The 17836-nt window shown below is 39.1% G+C and overlaps 2 protein-coding genes and 1 long non-coding RNA gene across 4 annotated transcripts in view; 2 read left to right on the forward strand and 1 right to left on the reverse strand.

The window, feature by feature from the left end:
• The first annotated feature begins 1380 nt into the window (after window positions 1-1380).
• On the forward strand, window positions 1381-8736 carry mat1a (methionine adenosyltransferase I, alpha). Its single transcript, XM_034898580.1, has 10 exons — window positions 1381-1645; window positions 3632-3709; window positions 4079-4201; window positions 4294-4406; window positions 5105-5248; window positions 5477-5602; window positions 5698-5790; window positions 5882-6064; window positions 6567-6700; window positions 7422-8736. Exons 1-10 carry the CDS (start codon window positions 1579-1581, stop codon window positions 7522-7524), a joined length of 1164 nt encoding a protein of 387 aa, XP_034754471.1. The 5' UTR covers window positions 1381-1578; the 3' UTR covers window positions 7525-8736.
• A 2339-nt stretch (window positions 8737-11075) lies between these two features.
• Window positions 11076-17836, reverse strand: part of zgc:154058 (uncharacterized protein LOC795538 homolog) — a 21936-nt gene continuing 15175 nt past the window's right edge. Inside the window, exons 7-9 of one of the 2 annotated variants that reach the window (XR_004660180.1) lie at window positions 15536-15713; window positions 13492-13882; window positions 11076-13389 (exon numbers count right to left, since the gene is read on the reverse strand). Coding sequence is in view for 1 of the 2 variants with exons in the window: in XM_034898582.1 (XP_034754473.1) it covers window positions 13614-13882; window positions 15536-15713 (447 nt within the window). In the remaining variant the exon portion in view is untranslated. Of the gene's footprint in view, window positions 13883-15535; window positions 15714-17836 lie in introns of both variants that reach the window. The other variant, XM_034898582.1, reaches the window with a different exon arrangement.
• LOC117960598 overlaps window positions 17091-17836 on the forward strand; it is a 9528-nt gene continuing 8782 nt past the window's right edge. The window contains exons 1-2 of the long non-coding RNA XR_004660181.1: window positions 17091-17239; window positions 17569-17577. This is a non-coding gene — a long non-coding RNA (uncharacterized LOC117960598). The remainder of the gene's footprint in view (window positions 17240-17568; window positions 17578-17836) is intronic.

Genomic DNA, 17836 nt, shown 5'->3' on the forward strand with positions numbered 1-17836 from the left:
AACAACACGGAAAACAGTACCCAAAGGTGGTTTTCTTTCCGGGTTTGGCTACTGGCACAGTTCCGAGTCAGCTAATAGGAAAGCTGTACATCTAACCAAGCTAACTAGCTAATGACAACTTACTACAGTTAGCAGTAGTTAGCAGTTACATTAGCAACAAAAAGCCTAAAGCTATATGTCTGAAACTGTGTGTTTGTTTTCGGGCCCCCTCTGAAAAGCTTTTAGTAGCTTATTTGGGGTTCCCATTTCATGCGTCCTGTATATGATTGTTGTGCCTCATGGAATTGTGATTGAATGTACAGTGATGACGTGTGAAATAAAAACGAAACGAAACAAAACGAAACTCAGTTAATCACCTCTGTGCTGTATTCCCTGTTGTCAGACAAGCCTTGTAACATTTATGACATCTTAATGAAAATTCCACAGTGTTCCACTTTACTTGAGGTCGAGGGAATTATTCATGACACAATTATAGTGGTCTCATGATAGTCAATGTTAAAACCAACCACTTATAGTTACACTGATGCGTAGTTTCATATATTACAGTCAGTATATTGTTCATAAACTAATCATCAGGTTTTCATTCAAAATCTTAATCTGCAAAGTAACTGTAGCAGTCACATACATGTAGTGTAGTGGAGAATGAGTATAAAGTAGTAAAAAGTATAGTGCAAGTACCTTGAAATTGTAGCCTATTAAATTAAAGTACGTTACATGATTAAATGTACATTTAGTTACTTGCCACTACTGGAATTTATCAAAATGTTAGAACAAGAAAAGTAACGAATTGTAGAACCATCAAAGCTTTTGCTTTTTTTGCTTGAAAAATGATTTAAACTATGAGCATATGTCATTGTTTTGATTGCTTTGTAATGATATTCCAGAGCATTTACTCTGTGTTCTTTAAACACTATTGAACAAACTCCTTGAACATGAGGTTAACAGAAGTAATTGCATCATTATTGCACAGGACAACAGCCCCCTTTCTCTCTGTCCCTCTATCCATCAGCTGCCCTGATCTGGATGAGTTCCAGCAGACAGAGCCATGCCACCGGTGTGACAAGGGGAGAGGAACCCCTAATTAAGATGTTCCTGCTCCCAGACTTCCACCCTAAAAAGCAGAGCTGTCAATATGGAGGTGATGACTCTAAACACACTCAAGTATCATACTGTACACAAGGTGCTTCAAAGCAGTTTACACAAGCTGTAAATGCCCTCCCATCATCCACTCCCCCTGGAATGGGCTGTCCCATGGATTCACATGGTGTGTGTGTGTGTGTGTGTGTGTGTGTGTGTGTGTGTGTGTGTGTGTGTGTGTGTGTGTGTGTGTGTGTATGTGTGTGTGTGTGTGTGTGTGTGTGTGCGCGCGCCATATATATTGGGCCATGTGGACACAGGCGTGGAGTTTTGTAGGATAGACTTTGTATTGGCTGCAGGGCTGTTGGCCCCTTTTTTCTTCATTTTACTCTTAAAGAGAACCAGCAGGAATATAAAGCAGCCTTCAGATCTGCTTGTTGGAGGGAGCTGAGAAAACTTTTTTCTCTGAGTCTTGCCGAATACCTGGCCTTGTAAAGAAAAATGAGTGACATGCTGGACGATGGCTCCTTTATGTTCACGTCGGAGTCCGTAGGAGAGGGACATCCAGGTGAGTCTCCAATTAACTTTAGTGAGTTTACTATGAGATATTTCACAAGTTCACAACAGATTTCTTCACACTTTGTTGTAAACACATCCAGAATATATCATTTTCAAAACACATCTTTACCTTTTTCTTATCTACACACAGAGGAATAGATTTAATATCTCATGGTTAAAACATATACATACATAGGAACAGACTCAAGGCAAGTTGTCCAAAGTAGCTCCACAGTGCTGAATATTTACTCTCCAAGCATGGTTGGTATTCCATTCACAGCAACATGTGTTAACTGCCCCTCACTCTCACTCCTACTTATGGGCAGCAGGAGGTGAATGTGTGTGACGCTGGTGTACGGTTGCACACTGAAGAAAAGTGTCATGTGGACTCGAATGCGAAGATACAGCTGGCATGTTGACACTGAAATAAGTATAAATACAAATACATGTCAGTTAAAAAATGCTGCAATAGAACGACATTAACCTCATTAAAATGACCCATTACAGTTTCTATGTGGTATATGGTTGTCAATTCTTGTCAATCCCACGTTGGCAAAACTTTACTTCCCCCTATATAGTATTTAATAACACTCTATAAATATTTAATAAATGGTTTATAACATCACTTATAGACGCAGCTATATGTCTTTATAAATGTCTTTGTCAACCACTTTAACTCCTCCTTTGGGCAACCATAAGTGGAGGCTGATGTATGATTAATTGCAATATGGTAAAATACAGTTGTTATACATTAAATATATTTTCATAAGAGAAGTTATAATTGCTGACAACTAATGTATATTAAACACACCCTTTTAATAATAATTTATACAATGCTTATAAATGCTAAAAAGGAGCAATTATGTTAAAGGTTGCCCAGATGTTCTATACACACCTGAGAAAGCTAATTATAAAACCTAATGTAATCTACCCTTTACACTGCTCCCCCACCCACTTGTTTCAAAGTGTTGTAATCCTTTCACAAATATGTTACAAAGGCCTAAATCTATAATCAGTAAACTCAGCAGAGTAAACCAGTTGCTTCACAGGTAATGGCTCAATTGTGTAAAACCAGAGGGTTAGGAAATCAGTTAACCTGATTTTGAATCTGAGAATTTCATCTTTGTTGTGTCATAGCGTTGTTTTTTCAATTCATTTTTAAAGAAATATGGCAAAAAGTACACCCCTATTGTAGATAGATATCACATTTCACTCGGTAGTTCATGGAGTAGACATTACTTAAAGTCTTTTAGGTCTTAAAAACAAAAAGAAATAGATGAAGATCTAGTTACCAGTTCAATAACTTTCCACAGTGTTTGAACATTTTACAGAGGTGTGTGGCCTTGGTGGAAAGCTGCAGCACACAACTTTTGATTTGATAACACACCTCGAGGTCTGGGCTGTTCCCACGGATAGTGGCCTTTTTGGGGGGATCAAAGATACATAGTACTACACCTACGGACTGTAAACCAACTGTAAATCGATGTAGTCAGTTTAAAGTGACGATGACAAAATGTTTAATATTATTTCAATTCCTCCGTATCTCAGAACTAAACTATACATTTCATTTCATTTATAATGTATACTGTTTATTGATCCCCAGTGGGGAAATTACAATTTATTGAGGTTGTCTGTGTTGTGTCAAGCCGATGCAACCAGGTGTTGATGTTGTTTCTGATGTAACCTGTGTATTGCGTGCTTCAGGAGGATGACAGATTAAGATGGAGTGGTTGGTGAGACATTGTCCTGCTGCTGACTTATACAACTAATGTCCAACGCTTGTCCTGTTTGAAATATTAGCCTGTAACCTTTCAGAGAAATATTTGTAGAACCTAATGTAATAATGCTACAATATATTTTTTTCTGTTTTTCAAAAATTGAAATTACTGCCTCAAAAGACTCATACACATACATTTAGAAATCTCTTTGCAGTAATACATTCAAATCACACTGTCCGTGTTCTGAATTCTAAACGTAATGCTTGTCCTCTCCACAGACAAGATTTGTGACCAGATCAGTGATGCTGTCCTGGATGCTCACCTGAAGCAGGACCCAGATGCCAAAGTGGCCTGTGGTAAGTAAACTAGAATTCAAACTGATTTAATGTCATCTCAATATCTTAAGTTGTTCTTTAAATTCTCCTAAATAGGACAAAGGGCAACATGCAGTCAGTTTTGACATACAAACCGACGGATGTAAATCTCAGCTGGAGTTTAAATCGTCTGGATTGTTAGATTATTTATCGTATTATAATTTTGTCCTCTGAGAATCGCAAGCTCTCACCACTCAGCGCAACCCCCTCAGAATTAGCTGATAACGGCAACAAGGGCTGTCTTTGCAACAGCTATTTGTGATAGAAGTCAAAAAGTAGAACTGTGCCCAAAGCTTTTCTAATTTCACAAGATGTTTAAAATGATGTGTAATGTGTTGTTTGTATTGACAGAGACGGTGTGTAAGACTGGCATGGTGTTACTCTGTGGAGAGATCACATCTCGGGCCAACGTGGACTACCAGAAGGTGGTGAGGGACACCATCAAACACATTGGCTACGACAACTCTGACAAAGGTGAGAAAACAACTTTGAAATCAACGAAAATAGAAGTAAAATGTGCTCTGTGTTGTCAGCTTTATCGCTCTCGTTCTCTTTTTTCTCTGTAGGTTTTGACTATAAGACGTGTAATGTGCTGGTGGCTCTGGAGCAGCAGAGTCCAGATATTGCTCAGGGGGTCCATGTTGACAGACAGGAGGAGGACATTGGAGCGGGGGACCAGGTAGGACTTTTGCAACAGGACAATGTGACCTTTGGCTCATGTTTGCTGGAGGGCTGGATGGCTGTTGTATCTGACTTCTGTTTCTATTTGTTAGACTCAATACTACAGTGTTAAAGAAGTGAGATGATTCAGCAGTGGTGGAAGAATTACTTAGATCTTTTACTTTTTAAGTCAATATTCTATCAAAAGAAAAAGTCCTGTATTTAAAATCCTACTTAAGTACAATTATAGCTTAATGTACATAAACTATCAAAAGTAAATGTATTCCTTCTGAGTAATTTAAGTTCAAGTGTAATTCAATCTGAAAAAGTCAACAATTAAAATAAATTTAGCAATATCTATAATACCATGTTTTTTTTAAACATAACTTTTTCTTATTTATCTTATTGTACTTGATTTATCTTTTAATTTTACTTATATTTTATACGTCTACATCTATTTTAATGTCCTTTAAACCTTCATGTTTGTTTTAAGAAGTGCTCTTTTCATTTACTATGTCTTGTCTTGTGACAGGACTAATATCTCAATTAGCTCCAGCATACTCCTCACAGGCTGCAATATCTCACAGTGCATTATTAATATTTTGTCATTGTTTTTATTGCAGAGACAGTCAATATGACTATTTCCTGCTGATGATGATCTGTTTCAAAATACAGTTTAAATCTTTCTGTTTCTGTTCTGACTCTCTTTCTCTGCAGGGTCTGATGTTTGGGTATGCGACAGATGAAACAGAGGAATGCATGCCTCTCACCATCGTCTTGGCCCACAGACTCAACTCCAAGATGGCTGAACTCAGGCGGTCCGGCAACATTGCCTGGCTGCGTCCTGACTCAAAAACACAGGTGAGGTCATGTGTTGTACAAAGTATTACAACATATGCAATATTTTTCTTTTTCCTCCCGAAACAAATCCACTGTAGTCTTTATGTGAATTAGTTTATTGTTTCTGATTGTTTTCAGCAGCAGGAAACTAGATAAATGAGGGTAAACAAGAGAGAACTGCAGAGTAAGTCCGTAATTATACTGTAATAAATGTATAATGTGTGCCAACTTTTTGTTTTCTTCCCACAGGTGACGGTACATTATGACCAGAAGGACGGCGCTGTGATCCCCAAGAGAGTTCACACCATCGTAGTCTCTGTCCAGCATGACGACTACATCTCTCTGGAGGAACAGAAGAGGGTCCTCAAGGAGGAGGTAGATTCTAAAAACATACTTCACTGGCCTCTGATGAATGCATTGCTTAGGTCAAAGTCATTTATTTGGTTCTAATGTTGCATTGATTCTATTAGGTGATCAATGCCGTGGTTCCAGCCAAATATTTGGACGACAAGACCATCTACCACATTCAGCCCAGCGGTCGCTTCGTCATTGGAGGACCTCAGGTGACCATCACACACAAGCTGCTCATTTCATCTAAAAAAAAAACATGAAAAGTCATTGATCTTTGCTCATCTTTCCTTCTTTCAATAACAGGGTGACGCTGGTGTGACAGGCAGGAAGATCATTGTAGACACATACGGAGGGTGGGGCGCTCACGGTGGCGGAGCTTTCTCTGGAAAAGACTTCTCAAAGGTTGACCGCTCTGCTGCCTATGCTGCTCGCTGGGTTGCCAAGTCTCTGGTCAAAGCCAAACTGTGCAGGAGAGTTCTGGTTCAGGTGAGCCCACAGCATCATTCATTCACCCATGTGTACTGTACATGACCAGCGTAGGAAGCATTAAAGCCATGGTGCGTTGTTTCAGTCTCCCCCATGACAAACAACAAAACGGAGCGTACACATGATACAAGTCTTCTGTGATCGTGAGAAGCCCCCAACCCTCCTTCATGCAGTTGCTAGTAGCCAAGGAGGACACAGAGGATTAAAAAAAATATGATTGACTCTTCAGAAGAGGTTATTAGTTGAAGTTACCCACATTAAGATTTAACTCGGGTTACTTAGCCCGAAAGTCACTGAAAAACGCAATCTTCTCAACATAGCCATAATGAGAAATACAGAGAGTGTTGTGTGGAGCTGATAGTCGTTAGCTTTGTAGCAACTCATTTGGCAATGGCTTGAATGTAGCGGACATTAATTAATATCAAAAAGTTACACACTAAAGCTTTAAGCTGTGCTGATAAAAACATTTCTATCTACCATTCTGTGTGTGTGCCTGTTACAGGTGTCTTATGCCATCGGAGTGGCCAAACCTCTTTCCATCTCCTTGTTTACCTACGGTTCCTCCCAGAAAACAGAGTCAGAGCTGCTCCAGATTGTCAACAAGAACTTTGACCTGCGGCCAGGAGTCATTGTCAGGTAACCATGATGATATGACCTCCGTGTCCTCCTTATGCAAGACAATGTCAAGGCTGTTTGGTTTAAAGTCACTGTGGGTAGAATTTTTATTATAACATGTATTAAAGTCTGATGTCTTATGTTTTTGTTTCTATTAAAATTAGACTATTGGCACTCCATGAAAATACATAATTTTATTTTACCACTAGAAGGCACCAAAGTTAGCCATTTTCAAATTGTTCACATAGTGGGTTAAAGATGATAGTTTTTTTCTATCTTTACAATTCTCTCTTTTGCTGTGAAGGCTGTATGTAATAACAGACAGAAAGATCAGAACATTCAATTGTTTATTTTATGTATAATGATGATGAATTTTGTTTTGGTTAACATACAGTACATGAAATAAACAAATATTTACCAGACTTTGCCAGCGTATCTAACCAAAAAAAGAATAGGGTGAAGCCAAGGCATTTTTAGTTGCCTATCCCTTCCCATAATCCCATAGAATCACCCAGAAATTCATATTTGTACAGGGACAAGTAATAGGCATGAACCAATGTCAAATTCCACGCAAGGCAATCATCAGATCATTAATACGTGACATTTGAATTTTGTGGGTTAGGAGTTTCACCGATTGTTTCCCATAGAGGCATCCCGTGCTACCGATTTAAACATTGTCCCTAGTAAATACGATTGTCCTTATTTATCTCACCTCTTTTTTTTGCATTGTATTTTTCCTTAGGGAACTGAATCTGAAGAGGCCGATCTACCAGCAGACAGCTTCTTATGGCCACTTTGGTCGACCAGAGTTCAGTTGGGAGATGGCCAAAAAGCTTGTCTTCTAAATACTCCATCTGCTCGTCCTGTTTGACTCACATGGAGGCTGAACCAGACGTCTCTTCGTGGGGCTAAAACCGCCAGCTCCTTCAAACAATAGGACATTTTTCAGTAGGAAGAACTAAAGCCAAAGTTAGTGATAGGTCAACTCTAAAGAGATGAAAGACAATTACTGCTGTATGCGAGAGTGGTTGTAGCCAACAAACATATAATGGAACACTACCAATGAGAAGAGAGACATTGCAGAGGACATTACAGCAACCAATCCCACCCCTGTCCATAAACATCCAATTATTGGTTGTTTATAAATATACATACAAGTCACAGATCTTCCTTAGTAACGTAAAGGAACACTACACCAAATACAATCCTTCTCAAGAAAAATACCTCTACCCCATTAGAAGCAGTGTTTTGTCTCAATGCTGTGAATGTTCCTTTACGTGATACGTATGGTGTACAGAAACAACCTCAGTGCCTCATTTACAAAAGTTGCTTTTGACAACAGCAGGGGTTTTATCAGTGACTATCCTATAAATGTCAGAAGTGTAATTATAGCTTAACCAAAGCCACGACTTTAGAAGAAAACAATATTTTTATTGTGACTAAAATTCTTTTCTAAGTCTTATTTTGTAATGTGTGCTACGGAAAGCTGTTTGTAATATTACAATCATCGTCGTGCAACAAGACCGGTCATTAAACATGGAGATAACTATTATCTCTTGATGTTTCAATCAAGCCATGCACTCTTCATACTATCAGTAGTATTAGTAGTAGTATTCATACTGCGCTTATTTTCTGCCATCCGTTTAGCCCTGCTTTGCTTCATCAAGATGTTTTTATTGCCTCACATCTCACCTGGTGGCTGATTTGTATCTGTATGTCTTTTTTTTACCAGCAGGCCTGCTGCTGTGACTGAGTTTGTAGATGTGACCCATTTAGCAAAGAACTTGAAGTATCTTCTCTCTTTGCTTTCTGCAGTGGATTACCAAGCTGCACAGTGTTGAGACAAAAGCATTGAGTTACGCCACTGGTGTCTTACAATTGCTGCGTTTCTACAATGTTTGAAGCCTATGCTGATCCGAGTCAATATCTGGCTTAGAGTAGTTGCGGATCTCCTTGTATTTATAGATATTTAGTTAATTTCTTACTCAATGTGAAGTGCTAAGTTTTCTCTACAGCTCTATATTGCAGACTGAGATCCTTCCCTTGGATTAAGAAGGGAGTATTTAATATACAGTGGTGTGAAAAAGTGTTTGCCCCCTTCCTCATTTCCTGTTCCTTTGCATGTTTGTCACACTTAAGTGTTTCGGAACATCAGACCAATTTAAACAATAGTCAAGGACAACACAAGTAAACACAAAATGCAATTTGTAAATGAAGGTGTTTATTATTAAAGGTGGAAAAAAATCCAAACCATCATGGCCCTGTGTGAAAAAGTGATTGCCCCCTAAACCTAATAACTGGTTGGGCCACCCTTAGCAGCAACAACTGCAACCAAGCGTTCGCGATAACGTGCAATGAGGCTTTTACAGCGTCCTGGAGGAATTTTGGCCCACTCATCTTTGCAGAATTTTTCTAATTCAGTTACATTAGAGGGTTTTCGAGCATGAACGGCCTTTTTAAGGTCATACCACAACATCTCAATAGGTTTCAGGTCAGGACTTTGGCTAGGCCACTCCAAAGTCTTCATTTTGTTTTTCTTCAGCCATTTGGTGGTGGACTTGCTGGTGTGTTTAGGATTATTGTTCTGCTGCAGAACCCAAGTTCGTTTCAGCTTGAGTACACAAACAGATGGTCAGACATTCTCCTTCAGGATCTCTTGGTAGACAGCAGAATTCATAGTTCCTTTTATCACGGCAAGTGATAATGATTAATTAATTGTTCCTGAATTTCTTTGGGCCTCGACATGATGTGTAGCTTTTAAGGATCTTCTGGTGGACCTTACTGTGTCAAGCAGCTCCTATTTAAGTGATGCCTTGATTGTGAACAGGTGTGGCAATAATCAGGCCTGGGTGTGGCTAGAGAAATTGAAATCAGGTGTGGACAACCACAGTTATAGTATGTTTTAACAAGGGGGGAAATCACTTTTTCACACAGAGCCATGATGGTTTGGATTTTTTTTCACCTTTAATAATAAACACCTTCATTTACAAATTGCATTTTGTGTTTACTTGTGTTGTCCTTGACTATTGTTTAAATTGGTTTGATGTTCCGAAACACTTAAGTGTGACAAACATGCAAAGGAACAGGAAATGAGGAAGGGGGCAAACACTTTTTCACACCACTGTATTATGTTTCTCAACAGGGCATTAAGAAAATTTAATTTTAGGTCTGCTTTCATCCTTGCTTAACCACACAGTATTTAATATAATTATTTCCATCGGATGGGATTGAGGAAGATTCATGAGTATTCATCTTTAAACTTCATGTCTGTAGCGGTTTAAGAGTTTATGGTGAGTGAAACAACCCGTGATTTCATCTACAGCCAACATTGTTTTTGTAAGAGAAGTTTTCCTCTTATTTACTGTGTTGATCTGTGTCATCTTCTGTCAACTCTGTTGGCAGAGAAACTTGACAATGTAAATAATTAAACATTAAATTAAAGATAATCACTTATGTGGTGAAAATAAAAATGGATTACATGAGTTATTTTTAAACAGTTTTATTTGTTGAACATTAAGACATACTGTATATATACACAATCATATGACTTTTTATCAAAATAGAATTTACAACCTAAACCTCTTTGGTTTTCATTATGAAAATAATATATAAGGCACATGGGGAGCATTTTGCATTTCAACAAAGACGTATTGAGTAACAGATGTTTGTGAGGTTTACAGACGCTGGATTGTCCGCATGCTCTCACCAATGATCTACTGATAGCATGAGTGAGCTAGTTTTTATGCCAACCATGTTGACGTGAGCAGCATAAGCATTTCCACAAGCAAACTAAACAGGAATATTTATTTTTGTAAGCTTTATAGAGTCTTGATTAACAAAAATAATCTATTATATAATACCACCTATATTACACAATACCATACAAACATAACAAATCCTCAAACATAAAATGAATGCCATTAAAAGAAAGACAACAGAAGGTTAAAGCAAGTACAGTTCATTTTGCTTAAATTCAAACAATGCAGCTGGTGTTGTGATATTTTCCTGAGTGCAAAGGAAAAAAGGACAGGAAGTAGAGAGTTTTACATGAAATAATGACAAGGACGCAGCAATGCAAAATGTAAATCTGACTAAGTTCTCAAAAGACCTTTTTGTAGTGTTCAGCTGGAAACAGGTGCACATAGCTTCATACCATCCATTTGGTAAAATAACAAATGTTTCTTGCTAGAACAGCATCATTTAACACTTAAAATGCACCAAATCTGAAAATTACTGCTGAACTAAAGCCAGGCGGGAGTTTAAATCTCTTAATAAATTTAGAAGTAAAACAAAAGCAGATTTGGCCTCAACATGTACATGACTGAAAATAATATGCGGTGAATACAAAAATGTTTCAAGCTGTCGAGCTAAAACATTACAGTAAGTAGCCAAGCTGCAACATTACAGCTCTGATTCCAACGAACTTTACATGCAATGAGCCGTTTGACCAGTAGGGAGAAGCAAGGGATCAGAGGTGGGTCTGGTGTTGTTTTGACTGTTGAACAGCATGAACAAGCTTTTCCACTTTAGTATTCATACATTCAGTATATGGTAAATTACTACATTTCAGTCCTTCTGTAACAAATTGTAAAGCTGTTAATGAACAATTAGCTTTTGAGCAACTACCCAAAATACTGGCAAGAACATAACCTCTGCCCATCATGTGGCCCTTTGTGGTATGATGAAGTGATATTTTTACTGAGTAAAAGCCTACTAACAAGACTATTACTATTGTAAACCCTCTGCTTGCTCTGGGTTTCACCACAGAGCTCAAAGTGCGGTAATATTAAACTGAGATGTTAAAAATTTCCAACAAAATATAAACCGTAATTCTGGCACAACTCTGTATTACAACACAGCACAGAATGTCAGAGAAAGTCAATATAGGAGGGACAACTGTAAGAAAAAGACCATGAGGCTAAAATAAAATAAAAAACTAAACTGATAGATATCAAAATATCAAGTTAGTGTAGCTATTAGCCAGGAGCATTTTTCAATGTAAATGAATGGGTTGTGCCAAATATCGGCTTTGGCATTCCTGGCACTCACAAGCGTGCATGCAGCCTTCTGTCCCTGTTCCTCCACTATTAGCAGTCAATGATGCTGACATTGGCCCTAGTCTCAAGCTCATAAACAGAGCTAACCTCAGCAGAAATTACAGGAGAAGGCCTTTTGTGTTTCAGCACCGTTACCACAGGCAAACTAATGTTTGGCGTATTCTGCTGTACAGTAACACAGAGGCAGGATACTGCATCTCATTAATCTCTTACTTTACAAATCGTTTTTTCCTTGTTCCACTACACCAGCTAGACATGCTGTAAAAACTCCCAACTATGGAGAGTTTAAAGAAAGAGTTACTAGGTAAAGCAATGACAGCATGGTTCTGCTCCTTGTTGGGGAGTAATGAGATGCAGAACTACGTCCATAGGACCTGAAAACACATGTGTGCCTCCTCACCAAACTCAATAAACCCACTGCTCTGGCTTGAATTAGCTGGTACTGTAAGCATTTAGCCTCTGGACACTGTATCATCTCTCTTTCATAAGTTGAATCAATTTGAGGTTTAAGGTTGATATAGTAACAACGAGAGGGAAGGACATATTTTTTCAGACTCCGTCACAAAGGCTTGACTTAATGAGGCACTAGGTCTACTGTTTGTTCTGTGTGCGGTTCAAATAATGATATGGCACGTAACCAAAAGCTTTCCGACACAAAAAGACAACGTGTGCTCCATTGATACTTTAATTCTACTGTTCAAACAAAGTTGTTGGTGATGCATATTTTAAAGCTGTGTTAAGCAATTTTTTAACCACAAACCAAACTGACATAAGTTGTTATGGCTAACGTCTGTGCGTACTCACACATTCAGCAGACACAGGGGAATATTATCATCCCAAAGGTCACCTGAAAAACACAAGTGCTGTATTCACTTTTTCTTCTAGCCTTGATTAACCAAATCCTGAGTAGAATATCTGTGTCTCCAGCTCGCCAAATGGTTGACTTACTTTGGATAGAAGTTAGCGTACAGTCAGCATGACCAAGTATGCAGGCTGATAACCTAAAGTAAGCTTAAAGCAGCTAACATCTATGTGGAGTAGGGTGTTAATTCCATAAAAGAAAATATTGTAATTAATATAATTGAATCCATTTACTTTCTTTGATTACCTCTCAGGGGATTCAGTACTATGAAGGACTCTTTGACATTACAATTGTTTTAATTTGTTATATGAAATATACAGCTTAATGCTGGTTTAAATTATTATAAAATGCGGACGACTGCTTGGTTCCGTCGCCAGGATAGACAAAAACATTTATATACTATTCTTTTACTACGCGACTTCTTTGAATTTATTGCATTCATCCATTCTCTAGTTGGAAAACAAGCATGACCTTGCTTCCACTGTAACATTTACACACCATCTTCTCTTTTTCTCTCTCTCCCTCTGCTTTTCTTACCACTATAATACTGTCAGCTTGGCTGTCCAGCAGCCCTCACTACTATTAGTACAATAAAAGCATTGTGGCAGTCATCTAAAGTCTAAATGGTCCAAGGCCACTTATTTAAACAGGTTACAGCATCTTAGTAGGGACGTACATTTTCTTGATCTGAGTAATAAACTACTCCTCTGCTGGTCACAGGACTGAGCTGTTTGGTTTCTCGCTTGTGCAATGTACAAAATACAAACAAAGCTATTGAGAGACACTGAGCTCTGATGGGAGCACAATACAAGCTAAGCTCTCCACTGTGGCAGCAGGTCTACACCCCGGGGCTCAAATAGTAGAAGTCACTCTGCCATGAGTGGTAACTGCACTGGCCTGGTTTGTTTCAAAGCTTCAGATGAATGCTTGAAATATATAAGTAAACTAAGTCCACAACCAGAGCTTGAAAGGAATAAAACAAGCCAGCTGTGTGTCATCAAGATGTGCCAGCAGGTTACAGTATGGACATGTTTTCAGGTTGGTGAGGATGTGCCTGTGAGTGTGGAATGGGCCCTCCCAGTGATCCAAGTGTGTCCACCTTGTGTTCTCTCCCTGCAAGTCCCAGGTTCCCTCTAGCCAGCACCACCATGGTATCTGATGACATGCCGGCAAATTCCAAGGCAAATGTTCCGTAAAACAGCATGATGATGACGCAGAACACCCATTCAAAAATTGCTGATGCGTGTTGAAGGACGAAACTTTCCTGACAGAAAAATACACCACCTGAAAACATGGTCAAGGAAAACTACAGCAAAGCAGTGAGAAAGCATGTTCTCACAATACAGTACATGTCACAGGGCAGTGGTGGCCTAAAGTTTAGGGAGCAAGTTGGTGAGCATCGGTTCAATCCTCGGAACAACAGAATAAAATCTGGGCAAGTGAAAGAGCAAGACCCTTAACCCTAACCAATCCAGTGGGCAGCCAAACAGATTGTGGCTGTAGTCACAATACTCCTCCTAAAAAGAAACTAAGAAAGCTGTTAACTGAAACCAGGTTAGCTGTTTCCAATCTGGCTGCAGCTTCATATTTTCCCGTACACACATGAGTGTGGTATCAATTTACTCATCTAACTATCAGCAGAAAGCAACTAAGAATATTTCTCAGAATGTCACAGCATTGACTGTAGGGATGCAGCCGTTAACCAGTTTCTCTATTAACTGAGTGTTAACTGACCCAGTGTACACACGTGCAGTTCTTATTAGATATTGACAACATTAATGTTCGTGTTAGTGGCTCTTCGTGGTGGGATAACTTACTGCTGCAATTTTTTAACGTTACAAAGTTGGCAAACACCAGGAAAACACAGAGCAGATCTAGCCCCCGACGTCAGGACAGCTGCAGCCGCAACGGGGGATTCAACCCAAGCTGGTACGCTTGCTAGCGACTTGATTGTTTGTTAACTTTGTTTTTAAGCGTTTGTTAGCTTGTTACCGTAACCAGTTAGTTAACGTTAGCTTGTCTAATGTTGACGCTAACGAGTCAGTGAGCAAGCTGACAATAGCGTTATGTTCGTACGAGTCAAAACTCAACAACAGCTCAAACATGTCATCGACGTTACCACTTGATGTTACTTAATAACTCATCTTCATTCCCTGTGGGACAAAAAGGTTGCAAAGAGATCTCTCCATCACACTTATTCCTTGGCAACATGCTGCACATCTCCCTGTGACAGGTGCATCTTTTCTAACAGCTCCTTCATCTTTAAGACACAAAAGCTAGCAAGACCCAAAAGGGCCAACTTCTTCTTAAGAAGGACAGCACTATTGTTGCCCGGTTGTTGCCCACTTGGCCTTTGTTTGTGGTGTGACTGATTCACCTCTAGTCTATAATCTTATCAGATGAATTTAAATAAAAAGGTTGAGGATTGATCATATAATAATTTTCAAAACATTAAAAACTGTTAGTGTGTTATTTCTCTTTCAAAGAGCAGCAATAAATAACACAAACATCTAGTGTTCATGTGATTTCATACATTAGCAATGAAATTAATTAATGCATCATAATCGTGATAATCGTGAAACCATGATTATTTTTCAGATTAAAAATCGTACCAACAACAACTATAATCGTTGCATCCCTAATTGACTGCAACAGATCTGTTGGACGTGTCCTCTGCGATGTCCATTCAAATCGTTGAATCTATTCTTTGAATCAGCTTTATTGGCCAAGTAAGTGTATACACTCTCATGTATAGCTGTACAAAGGGCCCGTAACATGAAAGAAAGGATTTAACATTGAATACTGGAGGGAAACTGTAGTTGTGATATAATGTGGAGGGGATGTCTATTTCCTCAATCAGGCTGGCGGCACTACGCTCTATTCTAAAGCACTTGACAGCCTCGAATACTGCCATCTGTTAATGGCGGTAAAGGATACTGAGCACCAAGGCTCCGAAGGCCAGCAGGGTCATGCAGAGCCGGAGGTGGGCCATGTTGTACTCCCCCTGAGTCTTGGCCAGTCGGTAAGTCAGTGCTGACTGCAGGCACACAAACAGCATACTGGTGGGGAAGGCGATGCCTGCTCCGACATAGTGGAGAACTTTGGCATTATCCACCTGTCATATAAAGAAAGGAAGGAAAAAGGAGAGGGTAGGGGAAAAACAGGGGTTTAGTAGAAACACAAAACCTGCAGTATAGCAGTTGACATTATTGAAAAAGAAAACACCACGTGGGAGCGATCAGAAGAGGGCAACATCAGACAGCTCCGACATCAAACTGTTGGGTCTGATAATTCATTGTTGTATAATACTTTGTTCAAAGCCTCTTAGAACTTCTTTTAGTTGGGAACCAAGAAAGAATAAGTGAAAACCAAAAGGTGGTACATAGTCAACTACAGCAGCCAGCAACACCACAGAGCACCTCCTTTTCCGTGCTGGTCACAAGAACCATAAGAAACAATACACAAAAGAGCTGCTCATGAGCATGTGACCACAGCTCCCGCTGCAACACACACACACACAGCTCAGATGTACTGATTAGAACAGATTCAATGGAGCATTGATCATAGCTAGAAACAGATCTCCAAGGACCGGACTAATTTAGACAGATGACAAATAAATGCTTTTCTTGGCAGATGCTGAATGGTATAAACCTTGTGTTTGGAATAACAATCTTCCTCTGTTCCACGTAACCTTTAGGGATCATTAGAGCAATAGCCTAGAAGTTATTTAGATTTGGCTTCTAAGGCCCGGCAAGTACAGACTGAACATTCTTGTGCAGTAGTCTAATCCCGGAAGTGACAACCTGAAATTTCCAGACAGTTCAATAGTAAAAGCACACACAGACACACACACACACACACACACACACACACACACACACACACACACACACACACACACACACACACACACACACCTTATGCTTTGTTCTCTTGGCGACTTGATTTAAATGATGTGATGTGTTTCCTTGTGTCCCAGATTCTATCACTAATTGCAGTCATTTACACTTGATGGCAATAAACCTTTGCTGTTTTTACTTTATGTATGTTTTCACACTTTATACAGTATGTGCTAAACAAAGGCAAAGGTAAGGGCAATGGAAAAATTATTGGTAGTGAGAGCAGTGAGGTGGACTGAAATGGGGCAGCAGAAGCAGTAAGAAACAAGAAACAGGGGAGCCATATGGGGGAAGCTCTCATTACGGCTGCAAGTGTTCACCAGAAATTACATATTTCTGAGCATCTGCCTTCATCTTTCACTGCTGAAATGTTCTGCAGCTAAAAGTCGCCAGAGTGTGTGCCTACATCTGTCATATTTTTTTAAATGTTGGTGCCACATTTCAATTATCAGTTCTCCTATATTATCATTCTTTGACATGACCCTTTGCATTATCTGTCCATGAAATTGTTTTTGCTGTAAAGGGATTCTGAATATGTGTATGCCTCATTGATGAATTATCTAAAATACATTCTTTTAATGTGTGTTGCACAGGGACATCACTAGGATTGAAAGACAGGGGGTGCTTAGCCCCCAGGGTATTTGTAAATTGTGTTTGCACAATCTTTGCACTCACATCTTTTGTTACTGTATTAGAGCCACACTTATGTCAACAACCAGTCAACAAACCAAGATGTTAACAAGTAAAAAGGGGCGGGCATCGTCTTCTTCCATTTTTACTTTGTTCAACAAAGGTTACTGTAATGTTAGCTTTTAGACACATTAAAGCTGCGGGGGGGGGGGGGACTTTGTTCCTGATGAGTTCTTCTGTAACCATTGACTTAATAAATGCTAACTTTCCACTCATGTCAATGTATGATAAAGTAATAGCATATTATATCTACAGAAAGAAAAAGCAAAAAATAGTCATCACTGCACACTTTATCATGTAAGCTATTGATACAGATTCTATTTAAAGTAGCTAATGTGTAAATACCATAACTTGATGGCAGAAAGAATAAAAGATTTGGAGTAATAATCAGTATATATGATATTATATATAAATATTTAATGTGTACTGTTTGTAGGATTGCTTTACTTTTATTTTCACATAGGCATCTGTTGGCATGTGTTCTTCTTTAGCTTACATTTAGGTAACATCTACATATTTATTTAATTTATCACAGCCAGTAAAACAAAGAAAGTTGAACAGGTTAGAATATAGCTATCCATCCATCCATCCATCTTCGACCGCTTATCCGGTATCGGGTCGCGGGGGCAGCAGCTCCAGCAGGGGACCC

Source organism: Etheostoma cragini, chromosome 17 (genome assembly GCF_013103735.1).
Source record: "Etheostoma cragini isolate CJK2018 chromosome 17, CSU_Ecrag_1.0, whole genome shotgun sequence".
Taxonomy (NCBI): domain Eukaryota; kingdom Metazoa; phylum Chordata; class Actinopteri; order Perciformes; family Percidae; genus Etheostoma; species Etheostoma cragini.

What these genes read in the sequence shown, in the direction of transcription:
- mat1a (XM_034898580.1), top strand. Translation starts at nt 1,579, where the DNA reads ATGAGTGACATGCTGGACGATGGCTCCTTTATGTTCACGTCGGAGTCC. An exon ending in GCAGGAGAGTTCTGGTTCAG is followed by an intron (nt 6,065 to 6,566) that starts GTGAGCCCACAG and finishes TGCCTGTTACAG; the next exon opens with GTGTCTTATGCCATCGGAGT. An exon ending in CGGCCAGGAGTCATTGTCAG is followed by an intron (nt 6,701 to 7,421) that starts GTAACCATGATG and finishes ATTTTTCCTTAG; the next exon opens with GGAACTGAATCTGAAGAGGC.